The sequence below is a fragment of the Chrysemys picta genome, chromosome 3, assembly GCF_011386835.1.
Source record: "Chrysemys picta bellii isolate R12L10 chromosome 3, ASM1138683v2, whole genome shotgun sequence".
In the NCBI taxonomy this organism is placed as follows: domain Eukaryota; kingdom Metazoa; phylum Chordata; order Testudines; family Emydidae; genus Chrysemys; species Chrysemys picta.
The window spans coordinates 47,482,237-47,505,888 of record NC_088793.1 but is presented as its reverse complement, the minus strand read 5'-3'; the positions used below and the strand labels follow the sequence as shown (position 1 = coordinate 47,505,888).

The 23,652-nt window shown below is 40.0% G+C and overlaps 1 protein-coding gene across 5 annotated transcripts in view; it reads left to right on the top strand.

The window, feature by feature from the left end:
- ELOVL5 (ELOVL fatty acid elongase 5) overlaps positions 1–23,652 on the top strand; it is a 51,448-nt gene that overhangs the window by 18,388 nt on the left and 9,408 nt on the right. For 2 of the 5 annotated variants that reach the window (XM_065587803.1, XM_005300220.5), the window contains exons 2-3: positions 14,964–15,029; positions 17,349–17,536. In XM_065587803.1, the coding sequence (XP_065443875.1) occupies positions 14,964–15,029; positions 17,349–17,536 (254 nt within the window). Of the gene's footprint in view, positions 1–7,835; positions 8,056–9,607; positions 9,775–11,935; positions 11,998–14,963; positions 15,030–17,348; positions 17,537–23,652 lie in introns of those variants that run through there. The other 3 variants (XM_065587802.1, XM_065587804.1, XM_065587805.1) reach the window with 3 other exon arrangements.

The following is a 23,652-nucleotide window of genomic DNA, read 5'->3' as shown; positions in this document are numbered from 1 at the left end:
TTTTTACCCCAGTTCCCTAAATGGCCCCCTTAAGGATTGAACTCACAAACCTGGGTTTAGCAGGCCAATGCTCAAACCACTGAGCTATCATTGTCTGTATCAAGAGACTGAAATATAAGATAATGTCATGATAACTAATTTTCAGCTTGAAGGGGGGAAAACGCATCTTTCTTATACAGTTTCAGTGTTCTTGTACTTTCCAGTTACCCTGCAAGGTAATTTTGGATAGGTCTACACTGCAATTAGACACCCACTGCTGGCTGATGCCAGCTGACTCCAGCTTGTGGGCAGAGGCGCTATTTCAGATTGGGGAGGAGGGTCAACTTTTTATTGTGATTCCAAGGGCTACTTGAGCACCTGAAAACTCTAGGGTTTTTTTTTGCAGATAACTTAGAAATTAGCTGATAGGAGCACTATATCTACTTCCTATATTAAAAAAAGAGGATTTAATAAATATTAGATCCACTCAACTCTAATACGAACATGTTCTCATATCTTGTGTCAAGTCACTTAAGTAACACTGGTTACAATTAAAATTGTAATGTATATTCTTTGTTACTAACTCTTGAATACAACAATTGAAACAATTGTAGAAAAATCTAGATGACTTTCTATCACTTTTTTACAGTTCACCAAGCTTGGAATAGATCATTTAAATTTGGAAACATCCTACTAGGGCAAGGCCTCGTGTGTTTATACTGCACCTGCCTGGGGCTCTAGATGTGTCATCTCACTACAAATAATAGACTAGAAACTAACCTTAAACAGGAGTGAAACTGACACTTTCATGTCATTTTCACAATATTGCCAATCCCAAATGTTCAAAAATCATGACTCAGGCTCACCAAAAATAATGAGATTAGCTTTAAAATCATTAAATTATGTAAATTATATAACAGATTTGGGGTTCTTTTTATTTGTCTTCTGCTTTTTGAGCCTTTAGAGTGCACTGGGGTCACATTTTGGAGCTTTCTCCACAGGCACGAGGACTAGAAACTTCATTTTTCTTTAAGAATGAAGGCTGAAATCCTCACATATCCACTTGACTTCAGGAACTGGAGCTTCAAGGAAAACAATTATTATGAGACTCATGACAAAATTATGAGAGTTGGCAACACTGCACTTCTGTTTGAAGGCTAGTTACTTTCCAGAAGGTTCTTAAACACAGCACTACAGCGATTTGAGTTGCAGTTCTCACAGGAGAATATTTAAAACCAAACACCAAGAAAATTCTATATTTTAAAGTTGAGGAAAAAACCTGACACTTCTGAGGTATATCGGGCCACTGCAGGCAGGAAAGGAAAATAAACAAGCACAGGAGCTCTGGGCAGCTCCTCCTTTAGAAAGAAAGTTGGAGGGTCAAATCTTCTAGTCCTTAATCAACTAAAACTTCTATTGCCATCAGTGCCTCCATGTCTAGATATAAACATCACATTGACCATGTGATAACGTTTGGTGAATAACTATACACTTCATACTTAAATATCTGAGCCATCTTAACCAGAGTTACACATCTTATCTACATTGGCTCAGGGACTGGATTTTTTGGCATATTCTGAACAGTGCTGAGCACACAGATGGTGTCCAGTGAATAATACAAATCACGACAATTGTCGACTTTATGGACTCTGGATGCAGTTTCTGTTCTTTGTTCTGGAATTGGCCTGAATACAGCTGAAACCCTAAGAATTTGAGGCATAAACACATCTGATACTTATGACACTTTCTCGTTCCTTCCTTTTCTCAAACTCAGAACAAAAAATGACCGAGCAAAATGGTTTTCAGTTAAAATGTAAAATTGCACAGCAGCCATTGCTGTACAACCCAGCATGGGGCAGAACTTGCCACCTCTTGGGAGTTAAGTGATTTCCTCTCATTCTCCATCCTTCCTAACCTCTGTGCTGCTTTTCATGCTGTCAACCATGACATTCATCCTGGGACCATTTGCTGGAGTCTCAGAGAACTGGCTGCCTTGGTTTTGCTCCTATATGAGTACTTTTTTGTTTTTCCCTCTCTCTCTTCCCTCTCTTCTCTCCCCCCCCCTCCCCCAACATGCAGCGCAGAGAGAGAGAGAGAGGCTGGCCTTCTGGATAGGGAGCTAGCCCTGGAAGACCTGGGTTCTAATCACCCCCCCTCCCCATGGACTTCCGGTCTGACCCCAGCCCAGTGCTTTAAGGACAGAATTTCAAAGGTTTTTAGGCACCCAAAGATGCAGCTAGATATCTAGTGGGGTTTACAAAGCACCAAACCGTCTAAGTGCATTTGAAAATCTCACTAAGTGCCTAAATACCTTTGAAAATCTGGCCTCTAGTCTGTGTATACGTCAGTTCCCCATCTGTACAATGGGACTGCTCTACCTCACCAAGGGGCTGGGAGGAGAAATAGGTTAGACATTGTGAGGCACAGCCTCATACCATGGTGATGGGGGTCACATAAGTACCACAGAGAGTGGGAACTTCTCTATACACTATTAGCCCTTCCCTGAGTTTGACCCCTTCTTTTTACCTATGCCCCCAAATATTCCCCTTTTCTGAATGTAACCTAGGCTCAGTGCTTTGCTGTATTTTTTCTAAGCCCCCCTTCTCCCCGCCCCCAGTGTTCTCTCTCTAAAACAACTTCTCCTCCCTGCACAAAGGGATTCCTCTTTTACAGGCTAAACTTCCATATCCTTAATTTACTCACCAGCCCTTTCTTATCTTAATCACCCTGCCTCTGTTTATAAACAAAATACTGACTCCCTGCCCCAGGGGCACCTCTCCTCTGCAGAACTTAGGCCTTGTCTACACTGCCAGTTTACAGTGCTGCAGCTTTCTCACTCAGGGGTGTGAAAAAATATTCCTCCCCCCACCCCCCACCCCCCCGAGCGCTGCAAGTTTCAGACAAGTGTAGACAAGTGCACCAGTGCTGGGAGAGCCATGACTACACAGCCATGTTAAAGCACTGCCACAGCAGTGCTTTAACATTGCTAGTGAAAACGTACCCTTACATTTCACACTAATGCTTTGCTGTAGTTGAGAGCTCCACCTGGGAGCTTACACACCCCTTGTATGAAACTCGGGGGGAGGACTTCCGCCCGCCCCTGCCTCTCCTAATTGGCACCCTTGCTTGTGGGGCTTCGGCTAAGTTTAACTGCAGTGTAGATGTTCAGGCTCGCACTGGAGTCCAGGATTTAGGTCCATGCAAAGTGGGAGGTTCCCAGAGCTCATGCTGTATAAATGTTCGCTCTTTACCACAATGGCTCCAGGGTTAAAAATGGCTCTTTTTAACCCTGGAACCATTATATGCACCTGTCTAACTCCTTTCCCCTGCTTTTCTTTACCTACATTTCCAGTAGCATATAAATTGTTCCTTCGGTTTCTTTAAAGTATGTGCCTTTGAACCCACCTTTTTGTTCCCTGTGTTTTATCTCCTCTTGTCTCATTTAGTGGGGAAGCCCAGCATACAAGCTCAGGAGCATTTTTTTTCCAAGTTATGCCATGATGACCCATCAGCATATTTTAGAATTTATCACCAATGAAAGGTGGACCAAAATTCTGAAGCCGTTTGGTAGATGTTCAGTGGCAGAATAAAAATTTAGAAATAAATTATCATTAAATTTAAATATGAAAATAATGAAATCAGTATGATATTCCCTATGGTGTTTGTTTACATATTACACTTATTTTATGTGACACTTTCACTTCTAAGTATGCAGACAATTTTTTTTTATTGCTAATGCAAAGCCACACTGTAAAAGTTGAGGTAAAGTGGGAGGCCTTGGAGGAGACTGTGGCGGGGCTTGTTATCCTCTAGGAAGGCATGCAGAGGCAGTTTAGGATTGTGGGCGGAAGTCTGATGGCTTGGTAATATTACTAAAATCAGCAGCAAACAGTTAATGCTGCTGATTTTGTGTTTTTAGGTTTCCGCATTAACAATCAGTTGCAATAAATGGGGAAGCCCATCTCTTGGCTGTTGTTTCAGGCTGTTTGCAAACTCAAGAAGGTAAAACTACAACAGTTTCTACTTTACTTGTATTTTGAGGATTATCTTTGTAATCATGAGGACTAAAAACATCACCTAAAAAAATCAGGCCAACATTTTCAAAATTGGGCACTATCATGGATTCACAGGGTCTGGTCTACTCCCCAGTCTGTAACCAGTCCCTTGTGAGTGACCCATTTGGTGTGCTGAACCTCAAGGGTGCACATCATTCCAGAGGGGGCAGGCCTGTGGCCTCCACAACTCTAAAATGGTCTTCAGGCACTTGTGGTCCCCGTCTCTCTCTGTGGCTCCCTGCAGAGTCCAGCCAAGCCAGACTCCTGCAGGAGGCTTGTTCTTTACCCCATCAGGGCCCAGTGCTCTGAGTGAGTATTTGCAGTGATAGGGCAGCCTTACCAAAACAAGGTAGCAGTTTATTGGTCACCTGGCATACAGAATTTGAAAGTCCTTAAGTTAGTAGAGAGCAGCAAAGGTTAAGACTGGGTTTAGACTGGCCAATCCCAGGGCTCACTTGAGCTATGCTGTTGTAGGAACCATCTCCACTTCCTTCCTCAGTCTATTTCTTTTTCTTTAGGCCCTCCCAGGTGAGAGTCCTGTGTCTCTGTGAGCTCAACTCTTAACACAGCTCTTCCTGTTGTTCTCCAGCTTAGGGTCTTTGCTCTGCTTCCATGCCAAGAGCTATGGGGAAATCTCCTTCCTCTTGGCTGTTGGTTGCTAGGTATGAATGTTCCAGCCATTGGTGTTTCCATTGTCTTTTTTCCTCATCTTCCATTCACATATGTAGGCTTTCCTCAGGTCTCCAACCATGTGGCTATTTGAATCCAACACCTTGTTTCTTCCCTTTACACTCAGCGCATAGCAATACAAAGCCCAGAGGGAAACTGAGGCATGCACAGGAATCCTAAAATATCACCAAAATTCCCACATTTGTCTCAGGTGCCCATAGTTAAGTTCCCAAATCCCATTGTAAACACTGAATAAGTGGCCTTACTTTTTAAAAAGTGCTGAGTCGCAGACACTCCCACTGATGTCACTGAGTGTACATCTAGGCTGCAGCTGGGAGTGTGCTTCCCAGCTCAGACAGAGGGACCCTAAAAATAGCAGTGTAGGTGGGAGTAGCACAGGGGGGCAGCTTAGGCTAGCCACTTGAGTACAAATCTGCCCAGACCCGCTGGGTATGTACTTGAAGAGCTAACCAGAGCCACTGCCCATACTACCCCTGTAGTGTGCTAGATTGAGCAGGGCTAGTGCATGTCTGTCTGTCTGTCTAACCAAACTGGGAAGCAGGCCCCCAGCTGCAATGTAGATGTATCTTGTTAATGGCTGGCTACTCAAGACTCTCGAATGTAGATTTATTTAATTCCTAAACTAGGATTTAAGAGCCTAACTTTAGGCATCTACTTTTGGAAATCTTCTGCAGCAAAGGGGGAAGTCTATTTACTGCGGCAGAATGAAGAATACACAGGACACTGCTTATAAGTACTTAAAGCAGGGATCTTATTCTTGATGTTTGGCATATCCAGCCCAAAATACATTAGCTATTTAGCACTTAGCTATTTAAGAAATATTTGAGTTCACAATTTGTGGACGTGGAAACACTGAAGTAGCAACTATATTACAGTCTGATCAAGAATGTTTAGAATACAGCATGTTTGACATAAAAATACATACTTTGATTCAAAATAGTGGGAAAGAACTTGTTTTATCACATTAAAAAATTGGGAAAAGATACAGTACTTTGTCACATTTAGTGTAGTTCCTAGTCAGGGACAAATGAGGAGGAGGTGAAATTCTGTATCTAAATGGATTGGAAGAAACCCAGGTGCACTTTGAGTCATTGCAGAAGTGTATGTTTGACGTTAACCCTGCTGATTCAGATTGTTCATAAAGTCTGTGCACACAAGCCAGGGTACAAAAACAACTGTTGATCACTGTGTAACCTTTCACCTGCATTTTTATTTGGCATGTGAATGAAGGCACATCAGTGGTCATCTGTTTTTGGATTAAATTGCAGAATAGCATTAATCCCTTCTCAGAAATATGATCTGACATTTTATCCTGATTATAACATAACACAGGACAATAGAATGAGACAATACTATACAAAATGCTTTATTGGACATATTGTACTTTTTTTTCATTTTTTTCACCCTGAGTGCATTGCAGAAATTGCATGATTTGGACCTATCGCCAAAACTGAAGGTGTTTTTTTTTTTTTTGAAGGGGTCTCTGCCTGAGACAAAGTATTTTTTAATAGGGAAATCTCCCAAAGGCTTGACTTGTTCATTCAAAATGAATTTTTTCCCTATACAGAGATTTTTATTGCTGAATTGGAAAGTCAGAGGCTTAAAAAAAAAATCTGGTTAACTTTCTAAAGATGGATGCTGCCCAAAGACGCTAATAAACTTTAACAATGAAAACAATAGAAAGGTGGCCAAAGAAATATGATCCATGGGAACATTTGTTATGTTTTTTTGGAATAATACACTATCTAAAGAAGAGGGACAAGCCATACTTAAAATTATCTGTAGTATGACAAATATATTTAACATTGCCTTCTGTTTCTGGTTATACAGGAACCACTTATGACACTAAACACTTCCCATGAAGTGTGCTTTTTGCTTAAGGCTGTACTAGCATAAATTATGTGTTGTGTGAATGTAAAATTGCAGGATGGAGAATTAAATCCATAGTGCCGTATTAAAATGTGGCATATAGCAAAAAGAAAATAATTTAAACATTAACTCCTTGGAGGGTTGTGTCATCTGTCCCCTGTCTGTGATTTAAAAAGCTGAAGGAAATACTGATATGGAATGAAATTTTAGAAGACTCTACATCCAAAACAGTCTCCCTTTTCACCTGTAGTCTGCTTCATTAACATAGAGATTTGGAAGACTGTACGAAAGGAGCTTTATCACCCAAGACTTTCTTTCAGAAATATGCCAGATTTAAAACAAAAAGCCTAGGTGAAAGAGCGTGCTCTTGGTACAGGGTGCTGTGAATTTCATAGGACCCATAGCAGATATCAGTATTTCACTGAGGCTAGGTCTACACTACCCGCCTGAATCGGCGGGTAGAAATCGATCTCTCGGGGATCGAATTATCGCATCTCATTGGGACACGCATCGATTCGGGGATCGATTGTCTCTTACTCCACCAGCGGAGGTGGGAGTAAGCGCCGTCAACGGGGAGCCGCGGAGGTCGATTTTGCCGCCGTCCTCACAGCGGGGTAAGTCGGCTCCGATAGGTTGAATTCAGCTATGCTATTCGCGTAGCTGAATTTGCGTATCTTAAATCAACTCTCCCCCCACCCCCCCCCCACCCCCGGAGTGAAGACCTGCCCTTAAGCAGGAAAGAGTTGTAATAGGGAAAGAGTGTTTAAAAACATTGGGCCATACCCTGTAACTTCCTTACAGCATATTGATTTATGCTAACTGAGGATCTGGCTCATTCTTTCTAATGGAGAAGAGGTTTGGAGCATTAACTGTTGTAGGGAAGTTTTATTTAAAAAAAAAAAAAAAAGGCTGAAAAGACTTGGATACTCACAGCAATTTGGTTAAGGCTTGCAAACTGTTTGTTGCAAGTCTTTCCTGCTGAACAACTTCCATCTTGACATGTTATCTCTTATTGATTGGATAGAGTTTGATGCAATCTGCCTGGTGCTGATTCTATTGCCACTTCTGTCAGTAGGTAGAGCAGTAGAGACAGTCATGACCTTGGTCTTCCCTATCTCAACTGGCTTGAGTCCCAAGTTTTGTCTCCTTTTGAAAAGTCAATGACTAGGTTTGGTTTAGATTGCATTATCTCATGTCCCATTTATAACCTGTCTGGCTGAAATGGATTTGTAGAGTATGACAGTACTGCCACTCAAGGTACAGAAAGTGAATAGTTCTGAACCACGGAGTTCACATATAAAGAGAGAACTGCACTAGCCAAATTTGACTGCCTGTGTCTGGGCTGTAATGACAAAATTTTGCTATGGGAAGAGGAAACTAGCAACATATATAGACTGTTCCTTTAGTACACTAAAGGAGATTACTACTTCCGCCCCACAGTCACATAGCTGTCTTCAGACTGGTAAGTGCTTCAGCCTTTCCTCATAACTGGTGCTCAGCTGGTAGAGTCTTTCTGGGCCTTCTTCCCTATGCATCCAAAACTGGCTGTGCTACCCCAGGTGTTGCTTCAAAATCCTAATACCCTTCTGATGCCATTCAGGATCCTGTGTAATGCCTTCTTCAACTGCCCAATGCATTCCCATCTTCACATTCCTGCTAACTTGAATCTTCATGTTTGTTAAATGACTTTGGTTATTTACCCAGCAGTATGCGGATTCCTTTAATGACTTTATGTTTGTTTTATATTGCCAAGCATTTGTTTACACTAAATCAGATGTTTCACAGCCCACTTGAGAAAGTTTTCAGAAATATGTGAATACATCATAACTATTGCAAATGCTGCTGTCTTTGGCCAATTTTCCCACTTTACAGGCACAATCTGAGAACAGAGTATTTGTGGTATGCTGTCCACTGCTCCAGTCTAGTTTAGATAGATCTCCTACAAATACTGTTAGTAGCCATACTGATATTTTAAAAAAAATATATTGCTAGATCAATTCTTTTAAAGTTTTACTATTTAACTCTTCTGGAAATGCCTCTTCTGGGAGTATTGACAACCTGTTTCACCAGTCTTTCCCTTATGATAGTCTCTTTTGAAAAGTTGGGGAGCCTTTGCCATCCATCAGTACTGTGACGGCTAACCTGATATTGATAGATTAATTATATACGTACATTGGGTCTTTGATCTCCATTCAGTAACCTAAGATGTAATCATTCTTGGTTCAATAATTTGAATAATTAGACTCAGTATAATTTTGTGAGGATAGTGTTAGTGGTTATTCCTTGCCTACATAAACAATGTTTATTGGGAACATTCACTCTCTCTTAATATGAATGCCGGGGAACTTTGCTGTGGAAATCTATTGCATATACCTATTGAATAATTTCTTGTCTCTAAAAATTAACTGTAAAATAAAAAATACTGAGATCATGTCTACATTTATAAGCCTACGGCGGCACAGCTGTACTGATACAGCTGTGCCGCAGTAAGATTGCTCCTGTAGCCGCACTATGCTGACTGGTGAGAGCTCTCCTGTTGACATAAAACAACCGGCTCACACACTGCATGTTTGAGACCCCTGCTCTAGAAAGTGTCATCAAGATGTGGTTTGCTTGGGACTTGCATTTCCTAGATTCTGGAATATCACTAATTGTCAAATATAAGCACTAGATATAGGCAAATGCTCATAGTTGCACCAACCTTTATTTTCCAGTGCTAGAAAATGTCTGTTACAAGATCTTAAATATTGCACAGATTGAGTTTTTACAACTTGCTTCATTTCTCCAGAAAACTTCCGTTGTTCTTCTGAGGTGTTGGTAAACCACTTTTTGTTTGTTTGTTGTTTTTAATTAAACTGCAGCAGTTGAAGCAGAGTTTAATTTTGGATAGTAACTGGCAAGAAATTTGAAGAATGTTCCCATGACCCTCTGAAACAAAAGCTGACTGTTTGAAAAGAAATTCATTTGTATAATAGAAAAACAGAATGAAACATTTTTTTGTTTCTGCAGACTGACACCAAGGCTAGTTCATCCTGCGTTTGTACCCATTTATTCTACTACATGATGATAATGGAACAAAAAAAGTTACATTAGAGAAGCTGACTTGTTAAATGAGACTTCTGCAGGAAGACTTTCTACTGTGGAATGAGTTTCTCTTCTGTTTTGTGAATGGGATTGAAAAGTAACTACACTTTATTTTCCTTAGTTACCCACCGTCGCTATACTTCAACACTGTGCAGTTTTTAAAATTACTTAGCTCGCTCATATCTCTGCTGCCCTTTTGCATAAAGAAATGATTGACATAGAAGTATGGTGAACCAGTTTTGTATATGAATTCAGTTAATGCTATTAATTTTAATATGCTTCTCTTCTGTTTAATTTTTTTCTTTAAAAATATCCGAATAAGAAGCTGATTGTGGTTTATCCAGTGATGGTGTTATATAACTGAATCAATTTCTTGTTAGATCAAAGTAATGGCTAACAGGATGAGCAAATGGAGATTTCAAATATAAAATTGATGATCTACTAGGGAGTACTGCGCCTTAGGGGTGCATCTAATGACAGAAGATTTTCCACATCCGTTGATTATCTTCTGGGAAGTTAAGTTCCTAGCCTTATTCTGTACTGCCTTTGGCGTGTTTGCATCAGAAACATATTGCAGCATAACCTTTTCTGTTCACTTTTATTATTCACAGGAAACCAGTATTTGAGGGTGTCCAGGACATTTATATGGGCACTGGTAATTTGTGTAGATCCAAAATTTTGATCTAATTTTAAAATGGTTGTATTCTGATGGAGAAGCCCCTTGCTTGTTTCAGTAACATTGTTTATAAGAAGATTGCATTGAAATGTACAAACCATCAAAAATAGTACTGGAAAATGGAGAAACTAATGTTTTTCTATATACCTAAAATTATTTTAATCAATCACTTTAACCCAAGCAGGCTTCTACATCTGTATATGGTCCAATTAAAAGAACATACTGAAGATCCTGCTATAAAGGGACTTTAATAGTGGGTCTCTCCAGAGCAGTGAGGAAAGATTGATGGAGGGTGTGTGTGTGTGTGTGTGTGTGTGTGCGCACGCATGCGCTATACTCTTTTGGGGGGCGGGGGAGGAGGGGAGGAAGACTTGGAGATTCCTTCCAACTCTTCTGTCATAGGGTGGAGAGGGGTATGGAGAAAAGAAAATACAGTGTAACTAAAAGTGGACAAATTCATTTGGTGTGTGTGTGTGTGTGTGTTTTTTTTGCAACAAGGGAAGTAGAAGCTGCCTTTTCAAAAATGGAATTCCAGCTCCTACTTGCCTTCTAAGCAAACATTGCAATTTTGAAATATGTTTTGCAGCCCAGCATGCTGGGCTTGGGGCAGGGGAGAGCATGTATCATGTTCTTGTCTTCTCCTGCCATTTCAGTTTGGTGAACAGAATTCTTTGGAGTCATACAGGGAGTGGTGAGAAGACTTTTGTGTTTTCCCTCTTTAAGTCCTGGGCTTCAAAAGGTTATTGGTTACAAAAGCAGTGTGGTATCATTCCGGGGGGGATCCTTTTAAAACTAATACCTGCCTCTTTTTTCTTCTTTGCTTTTAATGTCACTTGTGCACATGGGGAGTATTCCACAAACCATTATTTAACATGGTGAGGTGAGAGATGTCTTTCCCCAGCTGAGGGGTGGGGATCATTAACCTAGACTGCCTTAATGTGCCTTGTGTGGTCGCGGTGCAGAGCTGGGAGAGAGTTCTCCCAGCACTTTAAAAAAAACCACCTCAACGAGAGGCGCAGCTCCCAGTGCTGGGGCACTGTTTACACTGGCGCTTTACAGCGCTGCAACTTGCTGAACTCGGGGGGGTGTTTTTTCACACCCCTGGGCGAGAACGTTGCAGCGCTGTTAATTGCCAGTGTAGACAAGCCCCGAAGGGTTTCTTACTACTTGCCTCCTTGTTGGGTTAATGTCCTCACCTATTTTGGAGGTGTACTGTTAAAAGCACAAAGAGATGTTGCCACCTGTTAAGATTTGTTTAAATATTTAAAGTAAAGTTCTGTAAAGTTTACAGTTTACACGGAACTGTAAACATTTAGAACAAGGACACTTTCTGGGATGATTTTTTTTTTTTTCATCTGATTTAGAAGTTCTCTTGCCAGAGCTGTTTTGGGATTAGCTCTTAGCACTTGCCCTTGGGTTGTCTCTTCTTTATTATTACTGTATTTCAAACTTTGTGTGCAATGTTCCATTAGACTTCTGTCTCAGATAGGGTGACCAGATGTCCCGTTTTTAAAGGGGCAGTCCCGTTTTTTGGGACTTTTTCTTATATAGGCGCCTATTATTCCCCACCCCGTCCCATTTTTTCACAGTTGCTATCTGGTAACCCAGACTCAGACATCCAGCAATGGAATTTAACCATCTCTGGTAAGGCTTTTCTTAAAATGTTCATTACTTAGGGACTGTGTGTGATTTGTATTGTTGCTTCAAACGATCACCGTGGAAATATGCCATGTGAATAAAAAATAACGTGTTGTGGGGGTTTCACTGTCTCTTTTCCTCCCTCCACCCTCAGCAGCTGAGGGTTAACACTAACATTGAAATCTGAGAACTATATTAAATAACTGAAGAGACTACTTTAGCAGCAGGTAAACAGTAGGCAAATTACAGCCTCATGAGCAAAAAGACCATTTTGTGCACAGCTGACTATGGCCAATAATAAAATCTTTTGCAGATTTCAGGCATTGTACTTTGACTTTTAGAAGTGTAAAACACTTCAGCAGTGCTACTTTACAATAAGAGGCCAGTAACATTACCTTTACCTTTATATTTAGGAGGCTGATTATCTTTTGACCCCTTCTCTGTACTGTGCTTTCTAGTTCGGTTTTATTCTTCTGGCTATTTTGCCATTGTAAAAGTTTTTAGAACTGGAGCTTTCACTTGTTCTAGTAAGTTGCATCTTCCTTCTTCTCTCCTCACCCCACTCCCTCTCCCCCAACCCTCCATACTATCCTATTCTTTCAGAATTTCAGCCAGTTTAGTTTTCTGCTGCTGTCCATCACTGTAGAATCTGAGCACCTTCCATGTAAAGTTGATAGCAATAGCGAAGGTTGTAGTGGACTCCATGGAGTCTCTGGCTCTTCCTTTCTACTGTGAAAATTCTGATTGAGAGGTTGTCTTTGTTCCTTTAGTTTGTTTGCGGTGTTGGGGCGGGGGTGGGGGGGTGATGTTGTGGAAGCCTCCCATTGCAAGGAAACAGCTCCTAATTAACTGAAAATGTCTGTGAAGTTATTAAAAATTCCACACACCCATACATTTTACACTTCAAATGGTAGTTTTTTACTTTGCTGTTCTAAACTAAACACAGCACTTAGTATTGCCAGCTCTTATGACTTTTATTATGAGTCACATGATATGACTTTTATTATGAGTCCCATGATATTTGGTATCTTGCATAAAGCCCTAGCTTCTGGAGAGTAATAATAATGTGTGAATCTCACCTTTTTTATGGAAGTTTCTAGTCCTTGTGGTTGCAGAATAAAGTTTGAAAAGGTGATCTGAATATACCCTAAACTGGGCCCCAAAATGAGAAAACAACAAGAACCATGAAGTTATTTAATTCTTGGCTTAAAAGTATTGAGAAAAATCTCAAACTTCCTGGGACTCAGTGTTTGAGCACTTGGATTTGGCAATATTGAACTTACAACTTTCTGCAAAGGTAGCAGCTCTTTGGGGCTGGGACAGTCTTTCTATGGGCTTATCTACACACACATTTTGTTTGAAGCAGATGGGGAATGAACGTACCCCATACTAGCCTGCCCAGCACTAAGGGTGTGTCTGCACCGCAATAAAACACCCATGGCTAGCTCGTGTCAGCTGACTCGGGCTGTGGGGCTATAAAATTGAAGTGTAGATGCCTTGGTTTGGCATCTGGGCTCTGAGACTCCCCAAGGGAGAAAGATTCCACCCAGGCTCTGACATTTACACTTCAGTTTTATAGCCTGCAGCACAAGACTCATGATCCCGTGTCAGCTGACACTAGCTAGCCACATGTGTTCTGTTGTAGTGTAGACATACCTTAAGTGTTTGTCTGGACCCTGCCGATGCAGTTCATTAGCGTACTTCAGTCTGCTCAAAGCAGGGTAGATCGAAGCATGCTAGGGAATTGTTGGTGCCTGTCAGCAGGGTCCACATGGATGCTTAATTTGTGGCAGGTTAGTTCAGAGTGGATTGATTTAAATCAAGGCCAATTTAAATCTGTGATTTATATCGCAAAGTGGAAAGCCTCAATTTGAATAATCAATTTTAATCTACATTTCCATTTGTGCTTCAGTTATTGTCTAAAGGAAAGTGCATTCTCATAGGTTGATATAACCATTAAAATATGTTGATTTACAACTAAATAGAGCCTTTACCCTGGACTTGGTAACTTTTTGCTACCTAGGAGGGTACGCTGTTATATACATTTAGTTAAGCAATTATCTAGCTTAATGTTTTAAGATTCTTATTAATTGTACAATTTTGGTATGTTAGAAAATGGTGACTAATGTATTGCTTATTGGCTAGAGCAATTAACTTTTTGCTCATGAGTTATGTAAAGCTGCATTCAAATGGTAACTGAAATTTAATTAAACATGCACAACAGCATATAAAACTTATTTATTAAACAAAGCAACCTTAATTGTTTGGCATACATAAACTTCACTGCCCTCCCCCCACCCCAAGAGCTGGAGAGTAAGTTTTCATGGTAGGCTGAGTCATAAATATGAATAATCAGAGAACTGAGCCAATCAGAGTTTAGATAGGGAGAAACTATAAAATAGGAGTATGAGGCCATCCAGATGGATGATCCTGAGGAGATACATGCTGGTGTCTCTGGAATCAGAAGTTTGTTCGCAACACCAGTGGTGACTTTGCCAGTCTTTCCCATCCAGTAGCACAGACCGCCGCCCGCCCCCTCCCCAGGATCAAGCTCTTTATCCAGTACACAACCTTTGTGCCAGATTTATAAAGCTTGATCTCAAAAGTTAGATATTTCCCCCCCTGATTCTTTCTTTATATAGAAAAGCAGCCTTTAACTCAACGTTTTTTTTCCTAGAGGCTCATGGATTCAGCATATGTATTCTTTATTGAACTATTTTGGAGGTTATGATAAGATTAAGGCCTTAACGTGTTTTATATTCAATTCAGATTTAATTTTAAACAAGTTGATTGATTTTTTTAAGAAGAAAAATTTATTAATTAAATAATAATCAAAATCCAATTTAAATCTTTTTTTTTCTGAAAAAATCATTTAATCCAACGTGGGCTAGTGCGGGTGGATTTACACCACAGCTTGCCATGACCATTATCACCTGCAGAAATAACTCTTTTCTCACTCTCTATTTTTATAGGTTGTACTATGGAATCCCTGGATCAAACAATCAATAGCTACCTGGATGTCTGGCTCGGGCCAAGAGGTAAGTTATTCTTTTTATAAATATGCACATTTAATTTCTAGAACCAAAGTTCAAATGCATATATTGGAGTATAAAAACTGCCATAGTGGAAGAGATTGGCTGTCTGGTATCCTGAAGCTAATAGTAGTTTGTGTCAGCTGCTTTGGTGCCCATAAACACCCAATTGTGCAAAACTGTGATGTTCAGAGAAAAGGGCTTTTGACGCTAATGAGCGATCGGCTTATGACTTGAAGAGTGAGGAATGACAGACCTTGAAACGTTATCTGAGCTAATGTACTGCAGCTGCTATTCTTATTCCTATAAGTGTCAACCTGTCTTTTGGTCTTACTCAGCTAGTTGCCTCAACAATACCTTGCAACACGAAATCCTACCAATTAATTAAATGTTGCATGAAAAATACCCTGTTTTAAGTTTGCTCTTCATGAAGTACCCTCTTGTATTGAGGGAGAAGGTAAATAAGAGTGTCTGTTACTGAAGACCAGTCATTCATGAATTAAAATGACACTATCCTATCCTCTCCTTTTTTTTCAAATGAATTCGTTTTGTTTGGTCTTTTTTTAAAAAAATTTTCTCATGTCCCTAATGCCTTATGCTCCTAATCCATTTTGCTTACCTTCTTTCGTTTTTTTCTTCTCTCCTTTTTTGAGATGAGGTGACAAAATGAATGCCATATTCTAGCTAAGGAGATTCTATCTGTTTTATGTACTGGTTTTATAATCTACTATGTATTTGTCATGTTGTTTTGAAAACATTGATCTGAAAAAAAAGTACATCTAAACATTTTGCAGGCTTCCCTTCTCAACACTTACCAAGCTTTAAGGCCTCATCTTAAAGGCTCATCAATGATCTGGATGATAGGCTGGATTGCACCCTCAAAGTTCACGGGTGACACTAAGCTGAAGGGAGAGGTAGATACGCTGCAGGGTAGGGATAGGGTCCAGAGTGCTCTAGACAAATTAGAGGATTGGGCCAAAAGAAATATGATGAGGTTCAACAAGGGCAAGTGCAGAGTCCTGGACTTAGGACGGAAAAATCCCATGCACTGCTACAGGCTGGGCACCGACTGGCAGCAGTTCTGCAGAAAAGGACCTGGGGATTACAGTGGACGAGAAGCTAGTGTCAAAGTTAGACTCAGGACTCATAGTTTGTCAGACCACTCTGTTTTATTAGCACAGTGCTCTGCTAATACATTCAGATAATGTGAGCCCCTATGCAAGATTCAAACAGTCTTATTTATACAGATAAAACGGTGCGAACTAATCAAAGGGACAGAGAGCAAATTGAAGAATTTGCCTAGGGCACAATATGCATATCCTGTTTCCTTATTAGCTCTTATAATCCTAAGGCTAATGCTTCACCAATCTCCCTTAAGTGGAGCAATTGAGGGGACGAGTGGCAGTTGGCCGAGAGCGGGCGGAGGGAGGGGGCTGGGGGACGTGGCCTGAGCGCACCCTCTGGTGCTGGGTGGGAGGGCGGGGTCCAGGCGCACACGGGGGAGGGGCTTGTTGTTGTTTTCCCCCCTCTCCCTCCCCCCGCGTCCCGATATTTCACTTCTGTCATCTGGTCACCCTAGATTTGATAGATTTTCCTTCTCATGCATCACCAATAAAAAAGTTCCAAAAGCCAAATTATGCTGAATAACACTTGTGTAAAATCAGCATCCTGTTTGAGTTTACACTGGTGTAACTTACTGCTTGGAATATAGTGTGTGATGCACAATAAGGAATCCAATTCCTTCTCTTAGCCATACTGGCTCCTAAGGACTAGCAGAAATAAAAACAGTAAGAATGTACTTTTGTTAATACAGTAAGCAGATATGACTTTGGAAACTAGCTATGTTGATGATAAATTGAGGCTTTCAGGGAGAGAGGAAGAAACAAACGAAAAACATCATGGTGAAGTTTATTCGCTTTAAAACTTATTCAGAATCTTCTTCTGTCCCAAATACCAAAGATAGATTTCAAGTAATAGTTTAAAACACTTAGCAGCAATAACTCCCTTTTGAAAGCAATGTTTTCATTGGGAGCAGTATTACTTGCATTTAATCACACTGTTGCTAAGCAAAATGCAACCTTGCTCTATATGAAAGTTATTGTGTAATTCTGAATAATCAGCATTTCTAGTAAGTTTATTTGCTGTTTTTCCATCAAGCATTTTCTTTCATTCACATTGGTTCATGTTAGGTGATTGAGAAAACTGTTTTCCTGACCAGGCTTATAGTAACAATGTTTTAAATATTTCCGTTTACTAAAGTGCGGTAGTAAATTTTGTATTTATTTATTTATTTATTTATTTATTTATTTATTCATTTTATTTCAGATCCCAGAGTAAAAGGATGGCTTCTTCTGGATAACTATATACCTACATTTATCTTCTCTGTCTTATACTTATTAATCGTATGGATAGGACCAAAGTACATGCAGAATAAACAACCATTCTCATGCCGGGGAATTCTAGTGGTCTATAACGTTGGACTTACGCTACTGTCACTTTACATGTTTTATGAGGTAGGAGGGTTTTTTTGTTTTTGTGTACAGTACCCTATTTAACCCCCATTTACACCAAAAGCCTGTCTGTTGTGCATATTGTTGTCCTAAACTTGGTAAAATAACTGCCAAAATGTTGCAACAATTCTTCAGTGGTCACTTCTCCAAAGAAAATCACCATTATTACTAAGTTCGTATGAGCACTGCCATTAATACCCTAGGCTCTAGGGCCTAGAGGATGGTGTGCAAAATCTGTACAAACTCAATAGCAAAAACAAATTGTTCTGAAATGTGAAGCTCTCCTTCAGCACACAATGAAGAGGAAAACTCAACTTTCTTGACTTGTTATAGTCCTCAGGTAAACCTCGGTAATATTTGAATAGTTCCTAACTACTCCCCTAAAAGAGAACCACAGTCAGGCTGCTCTAAGAACAGGTAGTTGCATCACATCTCACTAGGGAGTGTGGAATATAATTTTATTTAACTATATTAGATCCACATCTTAATCCTTGCTTTTGTACATTTGAGAATCGCATCTTCTGAATCATCTTGGCTGTTCTGAAACAGAAATACGTTAGCACACTTGGGATGCCAGTGTTTTCACAAAGTTAAAACCAGATTATTTAATATAATTCCTTCAATTTTGAGTGGTACTGTGTGTCTGTTTTATTTTACAAGATAGAGATCCAGAAACGATAAATTCCATCCTACCCCATCAACCAGATCAATAAGAATGTTCACAATTAATATGTTAATTTTTTTTTCAGTATGTACTTAAAAAATATCAAGAAAGTTAATTACTTTAACATTTTAAGCTTCATATCACTTAAATAATTGTGTAAATGTGATAGGTATGTGTATTGTCTGAGATTACTCCATGCAAATATATAAAATTAAGCATAAGCAATATCACCACAGACTTCATGACAAACATCTTAATCTATGGCACAAATACAAGTGCAGATTTCTTTGGCATTATAGTAAGTGTAGATAAAATTCCCATTGCAGCTGATCTCTTCTCTTCTAGCACGCAGAATAATACTCATATTTTCCACCTGAAGTTTTTGTAACAGGGTAGGAGGATGGCCTAGTAACCACTAAGAAGCCTTTTCCATTACTAATGTCTGATTCTGTGAACTTAGAGCACTGGACTGAGACTCAGGGCACCTGGGTTCTGTTCCTGGCTCTGCCACTGGCCTACTGGGTGACTTTGTGCAAGTTACTTTCCCTTTCTGTGTGCCAGCTTCCCCATTTTACAGATGGGGATAATGATATTGATCTCCTTTATTAAAGCAATCTACTGATGGAAAGCACTATACAAGCTAAGTATTATTATTATTTATTATTAATTCATTATTTTTTCTTACTTAAAAGCTATTCCTTCACACTATTCCATATACAATATTCCGTAAACTTTATATGATGTAAAGCCTTTATAGTTTTATATTACAGCTGAACTGCTTCTCTTTTGCATAGCGATCTCCCCACTTATTAAGCACCATTTGCCTTGTCAACTCAGCTAAATCAAATGCATGTTTATATTTTTTTTAACACTTGCCTGGCATTACTCCTGTGGCTTGGAAAACTGCCATAAATTCACATAGTCAATGTGAGTTCTTTGATATGGTGAAGGGAAAAATAAAACTTCACCTGTAGGCTACATGATTAGTGGCTAGAGCTTAAATTTAACTAGACTGTCATTGAACACAGTCTTTGCTACTGCAAATATATAATGCAATTTGATTTTTCAGTGTTAGCGTTATATTTAGTGATCTTGCTATCTGCATGAAAATATCCATTCAGCATTGTCTGGTCAGACTACAACTTTATTCACTTAAAATATCTGGAAATGCCAGCAATAAATTGTACAGTGCAGCTCAACATCCTTTCCTTAATCACTTCCAAATAATTCCCAACCAGGTCCCAGCTATCTCGCTGCTGGGACCCCAATGTCCTCACCTCACTTGAGGTGGAAGGGGGTGGGGGTTGGCTCTGCTGTTCCAGACGTAGAAACCCCAGACCCCCCTTCAGCTCCCTTAAGGGATGCTTTCCTTCAAATCCTTTCCCAATCCATATTATCCAATAACTATATCCTTTCCATAGAGTGCCTGCTCTGATACCTGCCATGAGTTTTATGTACTAAGGTGCAGCATTACAACCTAACTCCCTTACTCCAACCTACTGGATCCCAAACTTACTGTGGGGAAGGAGAAAAAGCCCACCCCACTTCGACCAATCTGGCAGCAAGGGGAAAATTCCTTCCCAGCCCCCTAGGGAAAAGGGCAACTAGCAATATGCCCACAGCAGATCAAAAGGGAACCTGGTCCTTTTGTCAAGCTAATGGGTGAGTGAATGCTGCCAGCCTGAACCCGGTAAAAGAGGGGCTGTCTGTGGCTGCATGGGGTATAAATCAGACATGTGGGGGGGGGGGGGGAGACAGGGGGATGCAGAAATTGGGTTATTGGTGGTGTTTGTTTGTTTTGTTTTGTTTTGGATTGGCTCCTGCTTGCCAGGAACAAGGTTGGGGAGAGTGTCGGGGATGCACAGTGGGCCCACCACAGTCCCAGACTGCATGCCGGGGGGATCTAGTCACACAGAGTGTTGGGGTTCTTAAGGATTGGCTTGTTTTGGCCTTGTTTTGAAATGAGATTAACTTGATTTTTGGCTTATTGTGAAAGTCAGAGTGCTTATTTACTGCGTGAAAGTTGGCAACTGTGGTATAAATACTCCCCACATGTACACTCTTACAACCAGCGGGAAGGGCGGTGCAATGGCCTTCTCTTTGCCTGGCCCCAGCCGCATACTGTCCATCTCTGTAAACTTTCCTTCTTCTCCCTACCTGTTGTAGAGGAGTCATACAGAGGCAGACTTGAGGGCAAGCATAATAATGGAGTGCCAGCTAAGACCCTGATCCTATGGAAAGCTTTCACACGGGAGGAGTCCATTTAGCAGCTTGCAGTTACTGTACCTGATATTGTATTTGGAGTCTTGCTGCAATTTTATTAATGGTTGTGAGTCATGACAGGAATCCCATTTACTAATCTTGTTTAAAAGAATGAGTTTTCTAGAATCTGAGATAATTGGGTCAGCATACAACTAAGTCAACATTCCCAACTAAGATATGATTAAACTTAACCAATATGTCTTTCTGTCCTTTAGAATTGAGCACATATTCGTAAAGACAAATTTTTACACGCTTTCCTTCTATTTGCTTTCTTAAGATCAGAAAAATAAGGTTTGAGTTTCTGCCTCTTCTCCATTTTAACCTAAAATTCTTGTGATCTGAAGTCCCCCTGTTCACTTGTATTTGCCAGTATGCAATATCATTGGGTCCCTCGTTTTAATTGGGAAAGCTTCCTGACAGCATGGAGGCTAAAGTTCTGTGCCTGTATCAACAGAGCAGCAAGTTTGTACATGTTGCCTCACTAACGTGCCTCAATCCAGACCTTCTGTTAATGAAGGTCCACTGTACAGTTTAATTTTGTGCAGGGTTTTTAACACAAACGGTAACCCCAAAGCACTTTATAAAGTTCAGTAATACAATTATAAAATTAAAGTAAAAATGAAAGCAGACAGGGAGAAAGTAACGGGACAAAAACAAACTCTTAACTGTAGGGTGTTCACTTTATGTTAATAAAGATTCTGCTTCGGTTCCTCAGAACTAAATGACCATACTGTTAATTTTGAGTAGCATTTTTAAAAATTGCCTTTAGAATGGTTAACTTTGGGTAATTTAAACATCACATGCTCTGTATTTCTGCTGGGAACTGCTCTTTCATTCTGCTACAGTCAGTCTTTTGTAGACAGCTGCATTTCATAAGAAAAGACATGTCCATGATCTAGCATTGACCGTGTCATTAGGAAAAAGAGTTGAACTCCACTTGGGTTCCTGCCAAATTAAAAGTTCAGCTACAGGACTTCCCTAGTTACAGCTGAAAAGTGCAGAGATTCATAGGTCCTAAGTGGTTAGGGGACCTACCTATGCTGTAAACACAAGATTAGTGATTCCCAAGTGACTCAAGACTTATTGCAGAGCCAGTTAATACCAGCAGTAAGGTGGACTGGCCTCATCTCCTATAAACAGAGAGGAGGTGTGGGAGACAAGTTAGTAAACTGTTGTTCATCAAATGGTAGCACAGAATTTTGAAGGTCATGTAGACAGTAACATTAATATAAACAACGTGTCATACCAGTACTTGCAGCTATGTAAATAATACATTTGGGAACAATTACTGGTCAGGTCAGTGTGTCCCATGTGTGGCTAGTTCCTTAATTGTCTTTTTTTTAAAATGTGCTGATATAAGGTAGAGCTAATAAATGTTGCTAAAAGAAATCTGAGTAAATTAGAAAAAGCAAGCACGATTGATTATTTTTCATGTTTAGAAAAAGCAGAGCATATTGTGAGCACTTCTGGAAACAAATGAGTAGTAAGTTATTTGAAATAGTCTCTGACTACAGGTCTGTCCTTCCCTTTAAAAGGCTGCATCAGAACACCATTGGTTATTTTACTTAAGTGGAAAAAACTTCATACCAGGTTTAATTACAAGTTTAAAAGAAAAACAAAACACTTTGGATTGCACAACTCAAACATACCAATTACTCTGGAAAAATAAGCTTATGGTATGTAGGGTTGTTGACTGTAGCAAATATTCACTAATTGGAATAAATACAGTGTAAATGTTGTAGTTATTCCTCCATTTTAATGGCCCCCGGAATGATGAGGATTATGTAAGCTTCTTCCACACAATGTGCTGATACAAGGTTTTATGCTACTTGACTAACTTGAGGATGCTAAAGAATCCATACAGGCTTTTCAGTCTTCAGTTATTCAGAGCTCTTTCCATGCTGTCATAATTATGGTCTCTATGCAGCAGCCACTGTCCAGAAATGAAGTTGGTTCTTTGGCATGCTTCTGCTTTTAAATGTTTATGCACACAGAGATCGGGGGTCTCCTCTTGGGTGAGAAGTATGCTAGTAGAATTGTATTTTGCTTATGGGTGAGGAGTTGGTTAGACTGACATAAAGCAGAATAGATGGATATATTGCTGTTGGATTTTTTTAGTTTTATAGTCACATGCAAGGCTGTAGCTGTCCTTCTCCAGTAAGATTTTCTCATTTGTCGTATGGTGATGCTCAGTTTGATTCTTTCACCCATACCATTCATAAGAGGACTCTAAGTGTATGTGCTAGTGTATAGTTAATTGCTTGCTTTAAATGGTGGTGTTTGTGAAGAAGATCAAAAATGGTAACACAATCTGGCTTTGGACTTTGTTTTGATTTTTAAAGTAAAATTAACTGTTACAAAGCACTTCACATATTTAAAAAAATTAGGGGGAAAAATGATGTTCTAGTCGTGAAAGAATTGACATTAGAAAAGGGCAGGCCATTTAAGTGGTTAACTTCTACAAGACATAACTAGGACTAATTTACTACCCACTCGCCAATTCTGGGGTACTTGCAAGTAAATTAACACCTCTTACCCTTATCTTATTTAACTACAACGTTTTCAGTGGTTCTGTAAAACACTTTGTAGCCCAAGTCATCCCTAGTGACACAGGCAGAGAAACCCTCCTATATTAGCACTTTGTTGGCAAGAACCGTGATTAAATGTTCTTGCTAACCCAGTTCCAGCATGAGTGTAGATGGGGCCAGAAATGGACGACTCTTGTTCTGAATACTCATTTCTGAACTGTTTTTCCTAGTTAGGACTGAACTACTTTTTGCACCTGGAAATTATCTAAATCAGTTACCACTCTTCTTTTTTTTTTTTTTTTTTTTAAGGGCTCCAAATGCCAAACTTTATAATAGCATGGATAATTTAATAGAAACATTAATGGGGGATGGGGAAGACTGCTGGGAATCTCTGGGTATGTCTACACAGTGAGCAGCAGCCTGTGGCAGCAAGTCTCAAGAGCTCAAGTTGGCAGACTTGGGCTATCAGGCCTTGCACTACGGTGCTACAAATAGCTGTGTAGACATTGGAGTTGGGGCTCTGAAGTCCTTCCTCAGGTTTCAGAAACTGAGCTCCAGCCTGAGCCGCAATGTCTACACAACTATTCTTAGTGCAAGCCTGAGTTTGTCAACCTGGGCGCTGAGTCTCGCTGCCATTCGTTGTGTAGACTTACCTCATGGAAATG